This window comes from Anolis sagrei, chromosome 2 (genome assembly GCF_037176765.1).
Source record: "Anolis sagrei isolate rAnoSag1 chromosome 2, rAnoSag1.mat, whole genome shotgun sequence".
Lineage (NCBI taxonomy): Eukaryota > Metazoa > Chordata > Lepidosauria > Squamata > Dactyloidae > Anolis > Anolis sagrei.
In genome coordinates, this window is record NC_090022.1 from 122,168,305 (window position 1) to 122,192,392 (window position 24,088).

Below are 24,088 nucleotides of genomic sequence, written 5' to 3' on the forward strand. Positions count from 1 at the left end.
GCAGAGCACAATTTACATTGGATGCTGCTTCTTTACATAAGTGATTTCTCAAAGTTGGTTCAAAGAGAGAGAGAAGAAAAGAAAATCACCTTGCTACACAAATTTAAACAATCTGTTCTAAGATAATTAACACTGAGCTGGCATCACTATTCCGGCATCTAATGCACATATTGATTAATAAAAATATTTAAAAACTATATTAGACATTGCATTATTCAGGGCTAAGCTTAGCAAGCCGAAATCTGACAAGTCAAATCCTTTTTTAAGGTACAGGTTTTTCCCTGATATTAAGTCTCGCCGTGTCCGACTCTGGAGGGTGGTGCTCATCTCCATTTCTAAGCCGAAGAGCTTGCGTTGTCCGTAGATGCCTCCAAGGTCATGCGGCCGGCATGTCTGCATGGAGCATTGTTACTTTCCCACCAAAGCGGTACCTATCAATCTACTCACATTTGCATTTTTTTAAACTGTTAGGTTGGCAGAAGCTGGGGCTAACTGCAGGAGCTCACCCCACTCCCCGGATTAAAGCCACTGACATTTCAGCCAGCAAGTGCAGCAGCTCAGCGGTGAAGCTCCAAGCAGTGTGAAGCTCCAAGCTCATGCAAGATGGTTCCATTTCCCTGAGAGGGAGTCTCATTGAAGACCACAGCCTTGACTTCCAGTTTAACAGGCATTGCATTGCATTACACTGCACACTCCGTAAATTTTGCACAACAGATGAATACTCAAGTTTTATATCATTTATGTACCTTTTGCATTGCATTCTTCTGTAGAGAGTGGAATGTCTCCCTTGGATGCTGCTTCTTTACATGGACAAACACCCATAACGCTTTCACCACAGCTCACTTCTTTGCCCAGCCTCCCCATACCTGACACCCACTAGGGGAACTGAGATACAACCCCATTGCCATGCAGGCTAAAAATGATCAGAGGTACAACCTGACATTTTCAAGGAGAAGGGGGCAGGGATAGAATGAAGAAAGCTTCTTGAGCCAAAATCCACAGTTGGGGGAATGCAATGCAATTTCTTCTTTGGCTTCCCTTCCAAACAGTAAGAGATTGGCCACTGAACTCAACAGGATGTGTTTGGCCACATGCATATCCTGCTGGAGGATGTGGAGACCACTGAACAATAGATTGACAAGTCTTGTGTTTCACATGCTTTTTGTTGTACTACGCTGGCCACCTTCATTACAACACAGGCCACCCTAGCTCAAGAATCACAGAATCATACAATTGAAAGAGATTTATTTACAGCATTTATATACCGCTTTTCTCACCCCTGGGCCATCCAGTCCAGTCCCCTGCCATGTAGAAAAAGCAAAGTACCCCCCAACAGATGGCCACCAGCCTCTGTTTAAAAGCCTCCAAAGAAAGGGCCTTCACCACACACTGAGGCAGAGAGTTCCACTGATGAACAGCTCTTACAGTCAGGAAGTTCTTCCTAATGTTCAGGTGGAATCTCCTTCCCTTGATTAAAAAAAAAACACTCTTAATCACCGTACACACTAGGATAGCTACTCCAGATCACTGTGCAAGCATGACTGCTCCCAAATGATACACCAGAAATGATGCAAGAATCTACTCATAACTCTGAGAAGTCACATAAACAGTTAAGAATAAAAAAAATGGACATTTATTGCTACATGAATTTTTGATACTGAGTCCTTGTACTGCATTATCTTTCAGGGCTTTTTATCTTTTCATGACATGGACAGAAAGCACAGGGTCCTAATCCTGTTGTCATAAAGCAGCAGGGTGGATTTTTGTCTCCCTCTCCCCAAATATGTTTAATTTTTTTTCTGGTGACACAATTTTAAGTGTAAGACAGGTGGAAGTACAATTTGCATGACTTAAGAGTGGGCTGGGCTGCTAGAAAAAAAAGAGAAAACAAACAAGAGGCCAATGGAAGTGAAAGAAGACAGGAGACATTGTAAAGGCAAAACTATGAGATAACATATACTACATTTGGCTCAATACATCCAGGACAATCCTATTTTTCTCATAAATATACCAGGTAGAATTCTCTCAATTTTCTTCTGCTGGAGGTGCCTTTAGATTTCAGGGCCCTGCAGCTGGCTTGCCTAGTGGTCCATTATTTCTGGAGTGTGAAGTCCAAAACATATGGAGGAAACACTGGTCTAAACACTCCAAATGGAAAAGTGGATTTCATTGGTGCCAACTGCCTTCAAGCTGACTTTGACTTACAACAGCCTCATGAATGAGAGCCCTCTAACTTACCCCCTCCTCAAAAGCTTTGCACAGGTTTTGCAGACTCAGTGCTGTGACGTCCTTGATTGATTCTATCCATTTGAAAAATTGTCTTCCTATTTGCCTATTACCCACCACTTTACCAAGGATCACTGTATTTCTTAGTGAGTCATATCTTCTTATGACATGGCCAAAGTATGATAGTTTTTCATTTTGGGTTCAAGGAAGAGTTCAGCCTGATTTTCTCAATGACCTATTGATGTGCCTTTTCAGCAGTCCAGAGTATTCACACAACTCTTCTTTACCAACAGATCTCAAATTGATTTCTTCCTACTAGTTTTTTACACTGTCCAACTTTCATATGAAGGTGTGAACTACATCTCCATAAAGAACGTGCACCTAATGAAAATGGACTACACCTTCATACAGTTCAAGCACTAATGAGACCCCAGAGCCTGCCATTTGATTTGACACAGCCAACAGATCATTTGAGGTGGCAGGAGCTGAGGGACAGCAGACCATCCACATGGCTTTCCCAAGTTCTCTAACTTAGTCTCCTTCTAGACTGCCCTATATCCCAAGACATGCCCCAAATTATCTGCTTATTCCAGATTATATGGCAGTCCAGACTCATAACCCAGTTCAAAACAGGCAACCTGGAATCTGGACAGTGTAGAAAGGAGCCCTATTCTACTCCTTCTGCCTCATGACCAGATGGCTCAACTGCCAGTCTACTTGGCTTTTGAACACAGAGTAGAAGGAAGCAACATCCTGTCCTTTGCCTCAGGCAGTAAAATACCTTGGGCTAGTCCTAAGTGCAACTTAGTATACAAAAGCTCAAATTTACATAGTACATACTTAGAATGCTAAAGGCTTTTTTTCCTTCTCAGCATATGAAGAACAGAGATGAGGAGGAAAATGGACAATCTGAAGCTTTATCACAGCATATTCTTATAACACAGTATTGGGATGTGGAATTCTCATCTGCAGGCCTCTTCCAACCTCATTCAATCTTTCAAGTCTCCTTGGCCAAGGCCATTCCCCGACCCTAGGCCCTTCATCCAAATGTTGTCTCTTCAAACTTGGCTAATGGGGATACTACCAATATATAAGACACACAGCTTCAGTCACTGATTGGAAATAGATGCCCTTCTTGGCTTATCTCCTCTTTCCCTGTCCTTGGGTGGGGGCAATAATTAATATCACTATATTTATTTATACCCTGCTTTCTCTCTCTCGAAGGAGACTCAAAGCAGCTTAATATAAAAGCATATGCATGCAATTTAAAATATGCAAACATTAAAACATGATTAAACAAAAAAAATCCCAGTTAAAAACTATTAAAACATGTTCAAAGTTGAGAACCACAGCATCCCTTGACTTGATCTTTAAATCCTTATTTAAAAGCCTGCCTGAATAAGGAGGTTTTAGTCTGCTGATGGAAGGACAGCAGGGAAGGGCCTTTCTGAGTAGAGAGTTCCCGAGTCGAGGACGGCCATAGAAAAGGCCCACCCTTTCATTCCCACCAACCGAGCTTGAGATGGAGGTGAGACCGAGAGAAGAGCCTCTCCTGAAAATCTCAAGACCCGGTGGGCAGGTTTGTACAAGGGGATACAGTCGGTTAAATAACCTGGACCTGAACCATCTAGGGCTTTAAAGGTCATAACCAGGACTTTGAATTGTGCCCAGAAACAGACTGGAAGCCAGTGGAGCTGCTGTAACCGGGGGGGGGGGGGGGGGAGTCCCCTTCCTGCAGTTAGTAACCTGGGTGCAGCCCTTTGAACCAGCTGAGGTTTCTTAGCACTCTTCAGAGGCAGCCGCATGTAAAGCGCATTACAGTAATCCAGACAGGATGTAACTAAGGCATGTACCACCATGGCCGGATGACTTCTCAAGGAACGGGCACAGTTAGCACACGTTTTAGTTGTGCAAAGGCCCTCCTGGCCCTCCAGGTTCAATGCCAAGACCAGGAGGACCCCCAGACTGCAGGCCTGTGAGTCTTCAGAGCGAGTGTGACCCCATCCAGCACAGGCTGGATCCCTATTCCCTGGTCTGCCTTCCGCCTGCCAGGAACACCTCTGTCTTATCTGGATTAAGTTTGAATTTGTTTGCCCTTATCCATTACTGATGACAGGCACTGGTTTAGGGTCAGGACAGCTATACTCCCAACTGGAACCTGTTAAGCACCAACTAAGAGTATTTCTTTCCTTCCCCTCCCTGCCCATGTGGAGAAAAGGAAGAAGAAAAATCAAATTCCCAGCCTAAACATGGGATGGAAAAGCTCTGCCAACCATTTTGGTCAGCGTCCCATGGAACCTGAGGGAGTGAGGAGCCAACTAGCCTGAAGCTCTCTAATCCTGCACTAAAAACCATGGTTCAGCATTATGAGTGATGGCAGCCACTGACTGACAATAATGTTTTTCTGCTATAAGTTAAGCATCACTTATTCAGAAATCTATTATCCAAAATATTACAAAATCCAAAACTGTCCATATAAATGGCTGAATAATAGCACATGTACAGTATATATATTTATTACGGTCAATGACCAGCACCACACATGTACAGTAAACAAAACTTTGATTCATGAGTGAATTAATCAAAACATGGCATGAAATTACATTCAAGGTATGTATATAAGGTACAGCTATGACCAGCAGTGCTGCAGAATTTGAAGAGGCACGAATGGAGGGCGAAAGAGAGAAAGGCACGTCAAGCCAACCCCAACCGGAACCACTTTCCACCTGGAAACCAATGCCCTCACTGCGGGAGAAGATGCAGATCAAGAATAGGGCTCTACAGTCACCTACGGACCCACCCTGGAGGATTATCCTACTTGGACAACGAGGGATCGCCTAAGTAAGTAAGTAATAAGGTACATATGAAACTTAAATGAATTTATTGCTCTGACTTGGGTCCATCATGAAGATATATGCAAATACAAACATTCTAAAATGGAAAAAAAAATCTGAAATCCCAGACACTTGAGGTCCCAAGCATTTCAGGTAAAAGATACTCAACCTGTCAATCTTTAACCAAACAAATAAGAATTGTCTTTTATTTTAAATCAGGCCAGGATAGAAAGAATCACCTACACTATGCAACAGTGGTTCATTTAGTGAATCATGCAGTTATGCAAAGGTAGTGTTAGACAGGTAAAACAGATGCCATCTGTTGTATGTTTGGAGGAGCCTTCCCCTCTGTCCCTTTAACACTAGGCCCAGTCTGTTCATAATTATTTTTAAAAGACTTTCTCTGCTATCATGAGTGCTAGAAACATATGTATTCTGAAAGCCAGGATTCTTATATTTCGGCCAAAATCATCATATTCAACCTTCCCTGGGCCAAGATCCAGAGAAAACTATCCTCTAAAACAGGCTCTATAGATATTCTTCACAACTTGGACTCAGCATGTGGAAGCCGTTCACATTGCTTCCTAATCCCTGGCCTCAAACCAAAGATGGTCCACTAAACCCCAATCTGCAAATGGTCCTCTTCCAGAAGAGTCCAGAAATTGAAAGCAATTGCCTTAACATTGTAAGGATACTTGGCCACTCTGCCAAGATGCTAGGAAGATAATCTCCAGCAGTCCTGCTCCTGCCCAAACCTTAATCCTGAAATCAAGAATCATAGGATTAGAGTAACTCAAGAGACTACATCCTCGCCAACTCCCATCTCATAACACTACCCCAGAGAAAAGTGGAGTAGTTTGGATATGTAAGATCTGCTTCACCTATGAAGAGAGATTAGATCAAGTCCTAAACCATGCATGCAATTACAATACAGTATTGCCCCCCTCCACCTTCACAGATGTTTTACCATGTGCTCTTAGATTCATGCAGTCCCCTAGGTGGTTTATGCAATTCTAATTAGCCAACCACATTCTATGAATCTGGAGACCTTACAGGATAAATAAGGTTATGTCCATTACACTATCATCTCAAACAGGTCCAACAGGAACAAACTCATTGAAAGCAATTACACTCTGATGTGCAAATAAACAAGACATAGAAACCACTTCAGATGCATGGTCAATGGGGAGTAGTAATACAGAGATGTGTTATTGCTGTTGTAGCAAATGGGTTTTGAGCTTTTAAAAACAGGAAAGGGAGTGAACTGAGCTGACAATCTACTAGGAAAAATAACCTTCTCATGGTAAAAGATTCTATGTACCTTCTTAAATATCCCTTACATCTGGGCTCTTGTAATCACTCAGGATTGGGTTGTTGTATGTTTTAAAGACACGTACAAATATAAAGGTCTAACTGTTTCAGCATTACCAAAAACTGAGCCCAGGGAGAACTCTGTTTCATGTATATATGCCTCTGCAAACTGTCAACAGCCAAAGGTTCTAAGGTTGCACTCCAAGAACACTCCAAGGGTTTGTAAAACATACTGGCAAGCTTTCTTTCTGAGTTTTTGTGCAGCAGTGCACTTCTTCAACCTAATAGGAGCAAGCAACCAAAATAAGCAGAAAAATAAACCCAAACTCAGGATGAAAACACAACACCAAACTCACGAAGGCAAAATGTCTCTTGACTGCATGATCACTTTGTGCACAGGATATTTCCTCATACCAGTTTACTGAGAATGGCATGGTATTGATGCAATATCCACACAATTCCCATACTGCTTTTCTTTTCGCCCTTTGAGTTCCTCATATGTAAACAGACAAACAACCTCACAACCTCTAAGGATAGTTTTACTTCCAAGCCATTAAATGCTAATCAAGGTGGTCAGTTGAAACATTCACACCTAACTCCAGCAGACAAAAGTCCTTTGTCCCACCCTGGTCACTCCACAGATATATAAACCCATTTTCCTACTTCCAACAGACCTCACTACCTTTGAGGATGTTTGCCATAGATGCAGGTGAAACGTCAGGAGAAAATGCCTCTAGACCATGGCCATATAGCCTGAAAAAACCTACAACAACCCAACCTCTAAGGATGCTTGTCATAGATGCAGGTGAACCATCAGGAGAGAATGATTCTAGAACATGGCCATACAACCCAAAAAAACCTATAACAACCCAGAGAAACAGAGAGATGGCCGCACAGACATGCACACGAGGTGCACAAGAACAGGGGTGGACACAGTCTCCATAAAGTTTGTGGAGTGGTCACAACATCTTAGGGTCCTTTCATACTACACAGCTATAGCAAGTTTAGAAAGGAACATCTAGTATCCTCAGACAAGAAAACCCAAACTAACCATGAATCCCAGGAAGATGCCAATGGGTGCAACTATGGCAGCTGAAGTGGAATCACAGTGCTATAATTGTGTAGTGTGGCAGAATCCTAAATCTAGAGATGAATTGCAAGGAGAAATAAAGGTTGCTCACCTGTAACCGTATTTCTTCGAGTGTCCATCCGTGAAATTCACACCTATGGGTTCTCCCTGCGCATGCGCAGCAATCCGGAACTTCTAGAATATTCAATGAATTTTTAAATGATTATTTTAATGAATAAACACAAGCCCCGCCCACTCTCCGCCCCCCCGGTATATAAACCCTGGCGTGCGCCTGAGAGGTAGTTCCCATAGCGCCAAATAGATGGTAAAAAGAGGCATGACAGAGGGGAGGATGGGCGGGTTGTGTGAATTTCACGGATGGACACTCGAAGAAATACGGTTACAGGTGAGCAACCTTTATTTTTTCTTCGTGTCCTCCGTGAAATGCACACCTATGGGTGAATAGCAAGCTACTGACCTGGAGGTGGGTCATGCCACGCAGGAAAAAAGTACAGCTCTGCCGAAGGCCGCATCCTTCTTGGCCAATACATCCAGCTTGTAATGTGATGCGAACGTGGATGGTGTAGACCACGTCGCTGCTCTACAGATCTGGTCCAGCGGAACTCCATGCAAAAAAGCTTGGGAGGTAGAGAGAGATCTGGTTGAATGCGCCACCACACGAGGTGGTGGTTGCTTTCCCGCCAATTGGTAGGCTAGTCGGATCGTAGAGACGATCCAAGAGGCTATACCCTGGGAAGAGACAGGGTGCCCCATCATGTCTTTCCTGTATTTTAAAAAGAGCTTTGGAGATTTTCTATGAGTGGATGTTCTATGCAAATAGAACGAGATGGCTCTCCTGACATCCAAGGAGTGGAGAGCCACCTGAAGTGGAGAAGATGGGTTTGGGAAAAAAGCTGGTAATATGATGTCCTGAGACATGTGGAAGTGGGAGACTACTTTAGGTAAGAAAGTGACATCGGTTCGCAGGACGACCTTGTCATCATGGAATCTCACGTACGGTGGGTCTGATCTGAGGGCCGTGAGTTCACTGGCCCTTCTGGCAGAGGTGATGGCCACCAGGAATGCTGTTTTCCAAGAGAGGTGAGAGATATCATTGGAGGCCATGGGCTCAAAGGGCGGCTTTGATAGCTGGGATAGTACCAGCTCTAGGCTCCATTGTGGGGGTGGGGGGGAAGCAGGAGGGTGGACATTCTTGTATCCCTTTAGAAACAATTGAACCAAATGGTCCTGGAAAAGGGACGGCAAGCCACGTTTCCTTCTAAAGGATGATATAGCAGCTATATAGCACTTTACTGAGGAGAGGGAGAATCCCTTGTTGGAAAGGTGAACCAGGAAGTCTAGTACCACCGGGATGGGTGCCGTGGTTGGATTGTGTCCAATTGAATTAGTGTATGTTGTGAATAATGACCATTTGTAAGCATAAGATTTTGTAGTGGATGGTTTGTGAGCAGCAAGGAGTATGCGCGACACCTCGTCTGATAAATTTAATGTGGTCTGATCCTCCATGCTGTTAATCGGAGGGAGGGAAGGTCTGGGTGGAGAACGAGCCCGTCTTCCACCGAGAGAAGGTCTGGCAAGGGATTGAGGTGGAAGTAGTCCTTGTTGGATATTAGTAGGAGTGTGGCAAACCAGTGTTGGCGTGGCCACCAGGGGGCAATCAGGATGCAATCTGTATTGTCCTGGATTATCTTGGCTATGACTGGGGATAGCAGGGGAAGGGGTGGAAAGATGTAGACGAGGTTCGGTGTCCATCGGAAGAGGAATGCGTCTCCGAGACAACCTGGGAATGCGTGAGGGCGGAGCCTTGCGCAATATGTTGGGCAGTGAGTGTTCAATGGGGACGCGAATAGGTCTATTGCAGGCGTCCCCCATCTGTGTGTGATGATCTGGAATTGGGACGTGTGTAGGTGCCATTCGTGGTTGTTTTTTGTTGATCTGCTCAGTGAGTCTGCCAGTATGTTGTCTTGGCCTGGTAGATGAATGGCCGTGAGGAGGATGTTTCTCTGAATGCACCATTCCCAGATGCGGGCTGAGATTGATGTTAGTATTTGAGATCGAGTTCCTCCTTGTTTGTTGATGTAATATTTGACTGCAGTGTTGTCCGTTACTATTTGGACAACGTGGTTGGAGGTGATGCGGGTGAAGGCTCGAAGGGCCTTCTCCACCGCCATCATTTCTAGTGCATTTATGTGGAAATGGAGTTCCTGCGGGAGCCAGTGACCGCTGATTTTGAGGCCTTTGAGGTGTGCTCCCCAGCCTGAGTTGGAGGCATCTGTTGTCAGGGACATGGATGGGTGTGGCTGTATGAATGGCATGCCTAGGCGAACATTGCGTGCTTTTGTCCACCATGTGAGGGAGTGGAGGACACTGAGTGGTGGGTGAAGGATCCGGGATTGTGGATCGTGGAGTGGGTCGAAGGTTCTGATGAACCAGTTTTGTAGAGGCCTCATCCGAAGCCGAGCGAAGGGGGTTACACTGGTAGTAGCTGCCATGTGGCCAAGTATAGACTGGATAGCCCATGCTGAGGCCTGTTGTGAGAGGATGAGAGAGAGAATAGCCTGTTGAAGTTTCGTGAAGCGGTCTTCTGGGAGGAAGGCCCTTTGGAGTGTAGAATCTATGATGGCTCCTATGAATTGGATGCGTTGAGTTGGTTGAAGATGCGATTTTTCGTGGTTTACCACCAGGCCGAGATCCTGTAAAAGAGATAAGGTGTAATGAATATCTGTGTATAACTGGGACTTTGAAGTACAGGCCAACATCCAGTCATCCAGGTACGGAAAGACTGTTATACCCTGTTGGCGAAGGTGCGCGGCTACGACCGCCATGCACTTTGTAAACACCCTTGGGGCAGAGGAAAGACCAAAAGGTAGAGAAATTAAACGAGAAATGATAATTTTGAATCGAGAAGGCGAGGAACCTTCGGTGGGAATGTCGAATTGAGATGTGGAAGTATGCGTCTCGTAGGTCTATTGTTGCTAGCCAAGCGCCTTCGGGAATGAAGGGGAGTATGTTGGGAAGGGTGACCATACGAAATTTGCGTGGGGTGATGAAAGTGTTAAGTTTGCGGAGATCCAGAATGGGTCGTAAACCGCCATCCTTTTTGTCTATGAGAAAATAACGAGAATAGAAGCAGGTGTTGGATGTGTGAGGGGGTATCTGAGAGATCGCCCCTTTAGCAAGTAGGGAATGGATTTCATCCCATATGGTTTGGGAGGGTTGTGTGATGGTGATTTTACCCACGGGTGGGTAATCATGAAACTCTATTGCATATCCTCTGTCAATTATATCGAGGACCCAAGCATCTGTGGTGATAGCTTGCCACTGTGGAAGGAATGAGTGTAATCTATTGAGGTAAGTGAGTTGTTGAGTGAGTGGGGGGGAAGGGGAGGGAACGCTAAAAACGTCGTCTGTTGTTGTTTGAGGGTCTGGTACCACGGTACTGACCTCTTGAGGGAAGCGAAGGGCGTCTTGTAGCTGCGGTGGGCGTATACGGCCGTTGTCGTCCCCTGTAGAATGAGGTGTTATAGGGTTTATTGTAGTATTGAGGGCGGTAATAGTAGGAGCCCCAACGCTGTCGTTGATAAGTGTACGGTTGTTGGTCATATTTGTACACTGTCTGTTTCATCTCATGAGAGTGTTTTAGTTGTGAGTCAGTCTCAGGGTTGAAAAGGCCTGCTTCGTCCATAGGGAGGTCTTCAATAAGAGAGCGTTGTGATTGGGAGAGAATCGCAGCCCTAAGCCATGCGTGACGACGAAGGGCTACTGATCCTGCAATTAGTTTACCAGCAGTATCAGCTGTGTTTCTTGCTAAATCTTTTTGTAGTTTGGCTAAGAGGATGGCTTCCTGTTGGAAGGCTTTAGCTAGTGGTTGGTCATTTGGTGGCAATGAGTCTAGGTATGGGGATATCCTGTTCCAGAGAACAGTCTGGTAGACACTCATGTAAACTCCATAATGAGCCATGCGTGCGAACAGGCATGCTGAGGAATAGAATTTTTTGGCCATAGTATCTAGTTTTCTCCCTTCTTTGTCAGAGGGGGATGCTTGATTTCTTTGTACAGGTTTTGGTTGAGCATCGGTCACCACAGAATTTGCCTTAGGCATTTTAGAGAGCCATGAGGCTGTGGAAAGATCAATACGGTACAAATTTTCTGCTCTTTTGGGAGTTGCTGGAACCAAGGCCGGGGCAACTCCTGTATTTTTAAGAATCTTCAAAAGAAATGGGAGCGTGGGCAATGTAGTAGATGTAGGTGTTTGTTGTTCAGTAGAGGTAAAGCATGGATCTGCAACAGTATCTGAAGGTTCAGGGGTGGCAAGATTTAGGGCTTTTGCAAGTCTTATCAACAGCGCTGAGAAATTTTTAAAATCTTCTAAGTGTTGGGGAGAAGGGTCAGGGTCTGGTTGGGGATCTTGAATCACTGGTGTGTCATCTGTGGATTGTAAATCGATAGTGTCTGTTTCCAGTTGGGGGGGCATGTTAGGATCTATAGGAAAAGCCTGGGGATCCAGCTCTTCCTGGGGATCTGGAGGTCGAGATAGTGTGGCTGAGGGAGGCTCACGTGGGGGTTGGGGAAAATTTGGATCAGGATAGTGTGTAGGATGGGGCCCCCTGAATGAGTCAGGGGGGGGTGGATAGTAAAAGGGATAAACGGGGAAGGGAGGAGGGGGAGGGTACATATGGTAAGGGTACTCTGGATACCCATAAGGGTGTTGATGCGACGGAGGCGCTGTGCGCATTTTCTTGGGCGGGGGAAAGGAGAGGGCTGAAGGCTGCCGCGGAACCGGGGATGGCGAGCGGCGGCGGCGCCCGGTGGATTGCGCTGACGCGCTGGGCTGCCGCGGGGATGGTGATTCATCCGGTTCCGGGCTTTGGGGAGGGCTGGGTGAAGGAGGGGGTGAGTTCTGAGAGGGCGGGAGAGGAGGAGGAGAGAGGGAGGGGTCAGCTGGAGGCTGCGGTTCCAGCTCCATGTGCTCTAAGAGTTCGAGTGGAGGAAGTTGGGAGGGATCCTCCATGTGGAGGAGAGTGGGAAGCGGTTCCTGGAGTTGCAGGGTGGAACCGGAGAGAAAAGGCACCTTTTGCAATAAAGGAGGACTCAAGGGCTGAACACCAGTGAGTTGCCGTCCCTTTTTCTGTTTGTTGGGTTTTTCTTTTGCTTTAGCAGACTTCGAGGTCTGTTTAGGTGCTTTAGATTTCTTTTTAGGCGGCTCCCCAGTGGGAGTATCTGCCTGATTCTTATCCCGCCTATCTCCAACATGTGGCGAGGGAGGCTGGGAGGTTTCTTGAACAGGGGAAGATTGGGAGGGGATAGGAGCCGTTTGCGGGGCCAAGGCCCGCTCATAAAGCAATGCTTTAAGTCTGGCGTCTCTGCCTTTACGCGCCCTGGATGTAAAACCCTGGCAAATTTCACAAGTTTGGAGGTTGTGAGTTTCTCCCAAACATAATAGACATTTGGAATGTTTGTCTGCTTCGGGGAGGTTAGCCCCGCAAGCTGAGCAATTTTTAAAACATAGGGAAGACATCTAGCCTGAATGGAGAGTCGTCAGTCGGTCCGTGGTCGGGGAAGGAGAGGTCTGGTAGTCGAAAAAGCAGTCCTGAGTCAAAAGGTCCGAAAGAGTCTAAAAGCTAAGAGAAGTCCTGGCGATGCTGCCTGTTTGGCGCGGAAAAAGGAACTACCTCTCAGGCGCACGCCAGGGTTTATATACCGGGGGGGCGGAGAGTGGGCGGGGCTTGTGTTTATTCATTAAAATAATCATTTAAAAATTCATTGAATATTCTAGAAGTTCCGGATTGCTGCGCATGCGCAGGGAGAACCCATAGGTGTGCATTTCACGGAGGACACGAAGAAAAAAACCATTCTACATCTTTCCAGGTGGGAGAAATGCCAAAAGTATTATCTACATGCAATACATGCTAATTTTGAAGGTACAGTACAACCCTGTCCTGCAGAGGATACAGTTCAAGCCCCCCAACTGTGGATAATAGTCTAATTCTGACGACACCAGAGCCAGAAACATACCACACTGGAGGACTTGGGAGAGATCCATGAACATTTTGGAGCATGGTTAAGTGATACGATGTATAACAAATCTATGGGTAAAGGGATCATACTGTTGTATCTATTATTAAGTCTGCTTTTGACTTTCCAAGGCCAGCCCTCCAACAATGGTACAGGAACAACTATTCATCCATATCCTTTTGAGTTATTTAGGGCATACTGATAGTGTAACTGGAAAAAGAATCAGCTCTTTTCCAGTTTGTACAGAAGCTTCTCTCATGTTGTTTGAAGACAATTCACCACAGGTGACCAAGCACATGGCTATATATAAATGCGTTCTGAACAGCATTGTACTTTGGCCCTTGTGGTTGTGCATCTGAACCTCACAGAAAATCTATAGACCTGCTCCGCAGTTCTCAATGTTTGAAATAAATCCAAAGTATCTCCCAATGTTTTCTTGAGTATATAATGACCACCATGACTTCCCCCCCCCCCCGGAGAAATCCTCAATCTTGCATGATAACCCAATTGTGCATGATAAAGTATAACACATCTGTATATACAGGAAGTCCCTGAGTTATAAACCAGAGAGATTCTGTAGGTTCTTTCTTAAGTTGAATTGGTATGTAAATCAGAAAAAGCTCATTTCAAGTGGAACTCCAGCTATATATATACACACACACACACACACACACACACACACATGTATTTGGAGCCCCCAGTGGCGCAGTGAGTTAAACCACTGAGGTGCTCAACTTGCTGATTGATAGGTTGGCAGTTTGAATCCGGGGAGCAAGGTGAGCTCCAGCTGATAGCCTCAGCTTCTGCCAATCTAGCAGAAGCTGGGGCTAACATGCAAATGTGAGTAGATCAATAGGTACCGCTCTGGCGGGAAGGTAACGGTGCTCCATGCAGTCATGCCGGCCACATGACCTTGGAGGTGTCAATGGACAATGCCGGCTCTTTGGCTTAGAAATGGAGATGAGCACCACCCCCCACAGTTGGACATGACTAGACTTAATGTCAAGGGGAAACCTTTACCTTTATATACACATACATGCATGAGCTAGCATAGAGTTAACACCCATGTGGTGTTTGTTTTGCTGTCTGTGACCCTGTTCAGAAGATTTCTGTTCTGTAATAATTGGATATTGAAAAGTGTGGCATTTTGTAGAAACAAGGATTGGTGGGAAAGCTCAATTGAGATACCCTTTCCACATGATAACTCATTCAGGAATGAATTTGCCTTCCGAGGGGTAGATTTCTCTCACTTCCTATTGTCTCAGCCCTGTTCTTAACTATGAATTGTTTATAAGTTGGATGTTTGTAACTTGGAGTCTGCCTGTATAGCTTGTTGAACTTTGCAGTTGCAACAAATTCTATTTGCCTATACAGTCAAACTCTCTTTCTCTCCCTACCCCCTCCGCCCCGCCTTTCCTGCCTTGTTTGGTGTGATCATAGAAGCCTGGAAGATTGTACAATTTTTTTTGGTAGCAGAATGTGACTTTTGCTGATGGATCCACAAATCCCTTAATAACACAGATAAGGAAACCAGAATTCTGAATTCTACGGTTTTGCTTTGAAATACTTCAAGTTCTGAATATCACATGTTGACACAGTCCTGACAGCATATCTGTGCCAAAGTCATTTCTGGTCCAGAAACAATAGTTCAAAAAGCATCCAGACACAACATCTGGAAAGCCTCCGAAGTGGAATCTTGGGTGTTCCTAGAAACAGCACACCCTTGTATACTAGTTGCTGGGAAACAGGAGGGAGGTGCTTTTCTGCACACCTCCTACTTCTAGGTTTACCACAACTGCATTGAGTAGATCTTGGAAGCTAAGCAGAATCAGCTCTGGATAGTACTTGGATGGGAGAAGACTGCCAAAGAACACCTAGAATTTTAGAGGATGGAACTAGCAAAACCACCTCTGTGCACACACACACATATTACAAGTAATGGGTTGGCTACTCTGAGAAACAAAAGCTGGAGTAGAGCAGAGGTATTCTTAAATTAGGCCTAGGAAAAGATGCCACACTGTCTTATACCAAGATGGATGTTTTTCTAACTTTTTTCATAAGCAATCAATGACAACATCAAATAATAAACATATAAATTATGAGGCTGCCTCGGAGTTGCTATGGGACCATCTTGCATTAGCACCATTCGGCTCTCCTTATGCAGCAGAGCACATCCTAGAACTGAAGTGCATGAACTGAGCAGAGCCGAATATTTAAGAAATAAATCCTGCCAAAATGAAAGCTCATGCATTTAATTGGAATGTATGTTGCATGTGCTCAGCTTGGCTTCGCAAAGACCCCCTCTCTTTTTCCCTCAACTTCCCCTTAGCTCAGTGGGGTGGACTATCAGAGATTAGCCATATGTAAACATTGTTATCTTCTAAACAGAAGACTAGACATAGAGACTTTATGATGAATGTAGGAAAATCTCTTTGGATTTTATGTTTTTGATCACACCGAAGTCACAGAACGTAAGACGTACCACACACCATGCTGGTGAGAAGAATCAGATGAGACTAAAAGCCCACCTAGCCTAGCACTGTGTTCACACAGCTGCCAACCAGTTACCTTTGGGAAGCATGACAGAAACTGCACCTCACACCTCTTGTTTCCCAGTAATTGATAGTCAGAGGACTCTGATGTGCAAGTACAAAGGACCCTCTGTGTATGTCGCGGGTTGGTTGCCGGATTCCATGTAGATAGCAAAAGACACAGCTGCTGGAGTCCTTATTTTACAATAGTGTACGACAGTCAAAGCCTCCAACAGTATATTACTCAGGTCCACAACAATTACTTAAATCCCCGTTTGGCTATAGAAACCCATTGTGTCCCCTTGGAAAAGTCACTCTCAGAGGAAAGGCAAATGCTAAATTTTACCAAGAAAACCCTGTGATAAGGATCAATTGCGGGCTGCCTTTATTATTGCTTAGGAATTAATCATTAAAGTTCACATCTGATAATCCCTGGAAAGACTCGGCTCCATAGGTGGACCAATTTTGCACAATCATTTGGAATCTCAACCCTGTCTAAGCTAATTTTAAAGGTAAAGGTTTCCCCTTGACATTAAGTCAAGTCGTGTCCAACTCTGGGGGGTGGTGCTCATCTCCATTTCTAAGCCGAAGAGCAGCAGTGTCCCTAGACCTCCAAGGTCACGTGGCCGGCATGATTGCACGGAGTGCTGTCACCTTTCTGCCAAAGTGGTACCTAATTATCTACTTACATTTGCATGTTTTCTAACTGTTAGGTTGCCAAAAGCTGGGGCTGGCAGCAGGAGGTCACCTCGCTCCCCGGATTTGAATCACCAACCTTTCAGTCAGCAGGTTCAGCAGCTCAGCGGGTTAACCTTTTGCACAACTAGGAGGCCCTAAACTAATTTCTAAGCTCAAATTCTCCTTGCCCCCATTCAGGGGTCTATGAATGGCCCTAAACCAGTAAGCAAATGGGATTGACAAATTGGTATGTTGGGCATTACCACTACAAAATGGTACAGTGCCTTATTTCAAAACAGATGGGATGGGTGTCTACTGAGCTCAGGATTCATCTCTACACTCAGCCCTGGAAGCCCAAAAGGTGACCTTGGGCAAGTCACACTCTGTCACCTTCAGAGGAAAGGAAAGGCAAACCCTCTCTGAACAAATCCTACCAAGAAAACTCAGGGACAGCTGGAACCAGCTTGATGACACACAACAGCAACACAGGCCAGTGAGAAGGTGATCAGGTGGGAGTGCTGGCTTCCAGTGGGAGCTCTCCCTGCCAGAACCCCTGCCTGGAGTACCTAGTGCTGGAGCCCATCCTGACTCCACTATGGTCTGACTCAAAAGAAGGCACGCTTCCCTCCGTGTTTCCTGTGTTGTGAGGGAAGAGAGTTACTCATCTTATCATGTGATGAGTTGGATCTTGAGCCCAGTTTTCTTGCTTCCCTGGAAGGAACACTTCATCCACGCCTGTTGGAAAGAAGCAGCCCACCTACACACCTCAGTGAGAGCCAAACAGGGCATGGGCTGTGGAGGAGAGCACTCTCCCTGAGGCACAGGCAGGCATTGGCAGGGCTGGATTACTGTGAGTTTTCCAGGCTGTATGTTCCAGAAGCATTCACTCCTGACGTTTCACCCACATCTATGGCAGTCATCCTCAGAGGTTGTGAGGTTTGTTGGAAACTAGGCAAGTGGGGTTTATATATCTATGGAATGTCCAGGGTGGGAGAAAGAACTCTTGTCTGTTGGAGGCAAGTGTGAGGGTTGCAGCTGGTCACCTTGATTAGCACTGAATAGCCTTGCAGCTTAAAGGCTTGGCTGCTTCCTGCATGGGGGGAATCCTTTGTTGGAAGGTGATTAGCAGGCCCTGACTGTTTCTTGTCTGAAATCCCCCTGGTTTTGTATTTTGTGTTATTCTTTACTTACTGTCCTGATTTTAGAGTTTTTTTTTAAATACTAGTTGCCAGATTTTGTTCATTTTGGGAAATATATGGGGTGACTGCTGGCCCAGCGATGATGACAACGGATGCCACTGGAAAGTTGCTTGTGGGGTCAAGGTGAGGATTGTGCCCCCAGGCAGGAAGCAGCCAAGTCTTGAAGCTGCAAGGCTATTCAATGCTAATCAAGGTGATGAATTGCAGAGTTCACACTTGCCTCAAGCAGACAAGAATTCTTTCTCCCACCTGGGACATTCCGCAAGATACATGAACCCCACTTGCCTAGTTTCCAACAACCTCTGAGGATGCCTGCCATAGATGTGGGCAAAACGTCAGAAGAGAATGCTCCTAGAACATGGCCAGACATCCCAGAAAACTCAGAGCAACCCAGTGATTCCGGCCACGAAAGCCTTCGACAACACATTGGCAGGGCTGCTTCTCCAGGCCAGAGGGAAGGAAGGGCTAAGGAGGGAGGGGAGGGGGCACAGCTGGAAACCAAAACCAACAGAAACTAGGAATCCCAACAGAAACTGAGCCAAGGAATGCCTCAAGAGACATCCCAGCAGAGCACCTGGGGTGGGAGAAAGAACTCTTTTGTCTGTTGGAGGCAAGTGTGGATATTGCAATTGATCACCTTGATTAGCATTGAATAGCCTTGCAACTTCAAGGCTTGACTGCTTCCTGCCTTCCAATCCCCACTTTGCCCCCACCTGCAGTTTTCCAGTGGCATCCCTTGCCACCATCGCGGGGCCGGTGGTGCAATGAGTTAAAGCCTTGTGCTGGCAGGATTGAAGACCGATAGGTCGGAGGTTCGAATCCGGGGAGAGCGTAGATGAGCTCCCACTGTCAGCTCCAGCTCCCCATGCGGAGCTGACAGAGAAGCAGGATGGGCCAGGGCGAGGGAAGCCCACAAGGATGGTAAAACACCAACAACATTTTGGCGTCCCCTGGGTAACGTCCTTGCAGACGGCCAATTCTCTTACGCCAGAATCGACTTGCAGTTTCTCAAGTCACTCCTGACACCCCCCTGCCCCTTTCCCAAGGCAACATTAAACTCATAAACATGTACTGCAGGCACACGGTAGAGTAGTCGCTACCGGCCACGGCCAAGCTGTCCTGTTCCTGCTCCCGATCCTGGGAGACAGGCGGGAGAAATCAATCGGAGGCCCCCCAGCCGAAAACCCAGCCGCCCCAGAGGGAGCGGGCCAGGGCGAGGGCAGGAACTTCCACCGGCTCAAGCGGCGCAGCCCACACGCCCAGCCTCCCCCCGTTCTCGCCTCCGCATGCTCACCTCGACCAACTGGACGTAGCTGGCGGGGAACCACCCGCGGAGCCCCTCGGCGGTCTCGCCTTCCCACCAGCCGCCGTCGGGCCCCGCCTGCAGGACGGTGAGCAGCTCCCCGGCCGCGAAGCGCAGCCCTTGCCGGTGCCGCTCCCCGGAGAAGGGGTACAGGGTCCGGCAGCGCGCCCCCAGCCCCGGCACCAGCCCCGGAGGAGCCATCGCACGCTTCAGCCAAACAGGCACGCTGCCCAGCACTCGCCCCTCGCCCGCCGAGTGCGCTCTGGCCGCCGCCACAGGTGCCGAGTGCCCGGTCGCCTCCGCTGCCTGGGCGCCCCGCCCACTCGCCTTCCCTCCCTCGCCCTGATTGGGCGCCGCCGCGCCTCTCGCCCCGCCTCCCCGTCATAGCCCCGCCCCCTCCCCAACTGGAGGCAGCCATGCGCTGTCGTTGCTGCTGCTGCTGCTGCTCTCCCTCGCCCACCCGCTCCGAGACAACCCGGGGGAGCGGGTGGGGCACCGCCCACGCCTGGGCTTCTCTCTGGAGGTGTGCTGGGATTCCGCCAACACGTGTGCCTGCGGACAGTTGCGCCCTAGACAGGCCCTACATCCCAGAATCTCATCCCAGGTGTTCTGTTTATCTTTGGCAGTGCAGTGGGTTAAACCCCTGTGCGGGCAGGACTGAAGATCGACAGGTCGCAGGTTCGAATCCGGGGAGAGCGTGGGTGAGCTCCCTCCATCATCAGCTCCAGCTCCTCATGCGGGGACATGGGAGAAGCCTCCCACAAGGATGATAAAACATCTGGGCCATCCAATTGCAGATGGCCAATTCTCTCACACCAGAAGCGACTTGCAGTTTCTCAAGTCACTCCTGACACCACCAAAAAAAGTGCAGACTCATATACAAAGTAAAGGTAAAGTTTCCCCCTTTGACATTGAGTCTTAGTGGTGCTCATCTCCATTTCTAAGTTGATGAGCCGGTGTCGTCCCTAGACGCCTCCAAGGTCATGCGGCCAGCATGACTGTATGATGCCATTACCTTCCCGCCTGAGTGGTACCTACTGATCTACTCACATCTGCATGTTTTCAGTCTGCTAGGTTGGCAGAAGCTGGGCCTAACAGTGGGAGTTCACCCCGCTCCCCGGGTTCGAACCACCAACCTTTCGGTCAGCAATTTCAGCAGCTCAGTGGTTTTACCTACTGCACCACCAGGGACTCCTCATATAATCTAGTTTAAGGCAAAAATCCAGGATCAGATCCTGGGATATAGGGCCTGTCTTCGAAGAGCCCTCAGTGGTGCACCAGGTGTACACACACCCCTTGGCTCAAGTATTTACATTTTTCCCTGCTCTAACCAGAAGCAAAAAGCCTAGTTCCTACCCCAAACTGCACAATTAAAACCTGCCTTGGTGTGTGTGTGGAAATGTGGAGATGGTTGTAGCAGCCATTTTTACAATACTTCTCTTAAAATAAAATTTAAAAAAACATTTTTTTTGTTTCTCTCTTTCTCAGAATATTTAAAAAAAGAGAAGGGGTTTTGACGCAGCAACGACAACAACTCTGTATTCTTGGTGTATAAACCCAACTGGTCTTGAAAGGCAGGCAAAAAGAATCCTAGAGTTGGAAGAGACCGCAGGGGCCATCCAGTCCAACCCCATGGCAGGAAGGAAAAAGGCAATCATGGATCAAGTGGAGAAGGGAATAACTGTATGCCACTTTTGAGAGCCACTGGGATGTTCTGGCTTGAGCATTGGATTAGGAGTCTAAGGGCCCTTCCAGACAGGCCTTGGATCCCAGGATCTGATCCTAAGTTTTCTGTTTTAAACTGGATTATATGAGTCCAACTGCCAGATAATCTGGAATAAACAGAAAACCTGGGATCAGATCCTGGGATATAGGACCTGTCTGGAAGTGTCCTTAGAGACCTGTGTCAAATTCCTGCTCAGCTGTGGAAACCCACAGAGTAGCCTTGGCAAGTCACACCCTCAGCCTCAGAGGAAGGCAACCCACTCAGCGAACAAATCATGGAAACTTTAGAATAGCTTGGATTTAGGATTGCCATTAGTCAGAAACAACCTGAGGGCACACAGTAACAACCAATGCTAATTTTAGCCATGATATGCATGATATTTATGACACGGATTGGCTCATTGCATCTCTGTTTGCTCGTGGAATCTTTGGGCAAGTCACATGCTCTCAGCCTCAGAGGAAGAGAATGGCAAATTCCCTCTGAAAAAAACCTCTTAACTAAGAAAGCCCCATGATATGTTGGCCTTAGGGTCACCCCAATCAGAAATGACTTCAATTTGTAGTCTTGCAAAGTTATTCTATCTTCTTCCTTACTAAAAATATATATATATATCATTTTTTAAACTGATGGCGTAGGAGTCCCCTGCTAGAATTATAGATCGATAGAATAATAGAATTGGAATATACTGCATGGGCCATCTAGTTGAAGCCCTGGCCATGCAGGAAAAGCACAATCAAAGCACCCCTGACAGATGGCCATCCAACCTCTGTTTAAAAGCCTCCAAGGAAGGAGCTTCCACCAAACTCTGAGGCAAAGAGTTCCAGTGCTGAACAGCTTGTATGGTCAGGAAGCTCTTCCTAATGTCCAGGTGGAAATTCCTTTCCTGTAATTTGAACCCATTGCTCTGAGTCCTAGTTTCCAGCACAGCAGAAAACAAGCCTGCTCCCTCTTCTGGATGGCATCCTTCAGGTAGAGTGATTTCAATAAGCCTTTGCTCCAGTTTGAGGGATTTACTTTCTACAGAAAGTAAGTACACTCAGACCACCTTAGAGTGCCTCTCCTTTTCATCCCTCTGTGAAAGATGTCAATAAAACTATGTATCTTTTCAGTTTAGCTTTTAAAAAACATTTTGAAGAAAAAGTGTTCTACAAGAGAGAAAGTAGAGTCAAGAAGCAGTGGGTGCAAGAACAGCAGAAAAAAATAAAGTGGGAAAAGGAAAGCTACCACATTTTCCTGTCTGCAAATGCAGAAAGTTCAAGTGGAGGCCAAACTGTTGTTAGCGTCTTTCAAGGATACCTGAAGGCATGGTCTGAAAGGAACGCCTTGGCAAACTTTATTTCAAAAGAGAAGGTGAAGTTTCAGTACTTCAAACCCAGCCAAACCCTGCAGGAAAGTTTGCACTAGAGAGATAATGCTGAAAATGAATGTCATTTGAAGCAAAAACTTGAATCTGTCAAGTCTCTTGTGTGTTAAAAGCAGCAGTGAAGCCTCTTGTTTACAGAAAATCAAGGGTTTTTTTCTCTTATCTATTTAACTTCCCATAAAAGCAAAACCAATAAATTGGTATTCCCATAAAACCAAAACAAGTAAGTTGGTATTTCATGGTCTGGACTCTGGAGGGTAAACCATGTAAAACACCTTTGGAGAACTCCTTATGATACTCAAAGTAAGAGCAGAATCATGCCTATCGAGAAATTGTACTTGACTCACCTAATGTGTGTATAGGATTGCAGCTCAAAGGACTTCTTCCATTCTTAAGGCCTATCCTTCTCTTTCCTAATAAGCCTTTTCATGGAGGAATACATCTTCTACTTCAAGCCCAAGGTTGCCATATTAACATTGTAAACATGAGCAGCCCTTGAAGAATTGGCAGATGAAGAATGACACACTCATTGTTTATGATTGACTTGGGAATATGACATTTGCATATAAGGTTGGCAATCCTATGAAATTATGCCACTGGCATCCTTGCTTGTATCGTACCTCCAAGCAGCACTAGTATCAGCTCTTCCATAATATGAATGGGAGAAAGAAACACAAAGGGAACAGCACCAGAACAAGAACCTAGCTATCACTTTGATGATATCATATCATGGATTCAGGAAGACACCAGGTTTGCAAAGCTCAAAACCATATGGCCATTGAATTGCCACTGGCTGGTATTATAAGAATGGTAGTATATTTGTTAAGTATGAATAACAAATAAAGACTAGTTAAAGCAATGGTATTCCCCGTAGTCACCTATGGATGTGAGAGCTGGACCATAAGGAAGGCTGAGCGAAGGAAGATAGATGCTTTTGAACTGTGGTGTTGGAGGAAAATTTTGAGAGTGCCTTGGACTGCGAGAACATCCAACCATTCGATCCTCCAGGAAATAAAGTCAAACTGCTCACTGGAGGGAAGGATGTTAGAGGCTAAGATGAAGTACTTTGGGCACATAATGAGAAGACAGGAAAACTTGGAGAAGACAATGATGCTGGGGAAAACGGAAGGAAAAAGGAAGAGGGGCAGACCAATGGCAAGATGGATGGATGGTATCCTTGAAGTGACTGGCTTGACCTTGAAAGAACTGGGGGTGGCCACAGCCCAACAGGGAGCTCTGGCATGGGCTGGTCCATGTGGTCACAAAGAGACAGAAGTGACTGAACAAATAAATAACAACATGCATAATGCAATGCAATCCAGGTAACTAAAGAATTGAAATTGTGTAGTTTTCCAGATGTAGATCTGCAGCTACCAGCAGATCTACATGACTCATCTACATGGTTATTAAAACCTGGACTTACCCTGTGTTTGCTCCTGTTCATCTTCATGCCCTTCCTCCACTTCCAGTGAGTAGTACAGGTCCACTGAGCTAATTTGGCTTTATCTTGATTCAGTTAAACTTGGTTGATGCTCTGGAGTTTGCTTGAAACTCCAAAGTACCCCATGTCTTTGGTGCAGTGTGGACAGTGCTGCCATCATCTTTCCCTGCATTCAACAACATGGGAAAAATGGATGTATCATGCCTGTGTCTCTATCATTGCTACTCCTAGATGCCCTCAGAAATCCATGTGAGCTCCTGACCATGATGGGCACCCTATCCTGACATCAACAGAGGCATCTGCACAAGCAGGAAGAAGGTGGTGATATCAACTCCTTCTTCCTGACTGTGCATATACTACTGATGTCTAAA

General features: G+C 46.2%; 1 protein-coding gene across 2 annotated transcripts in view; it reads right to left on the bottom strand.

Annotated features, from left to right (window-relative positions):
* Nucleotides 1-19,492, bottom strand: part of GAS7 (growth arrest specific 7) — a 184,890-nt gene extending 165,398 nt beyond the window's left edge. For both annotated transcript variants that reach the window (XM_060764545.2, XM_060764548.2), the window contains exon 1: nucleotides 19,179-19,492. In XM_060764545.2, coding sequence (XP_060620528.2) covers nucleotides 19,179-19,388 — 210 coding nt within the window. In that variant the 5' untranslated portion in view covers nucleotides 19,389-19,492. The remainder of the gene's footprint in view (nucleotides 1-19,178) is intronic.
* Between the last annotated feature and the right edge of the window lie 4,596 nt (nucleotides 19,493-24,088).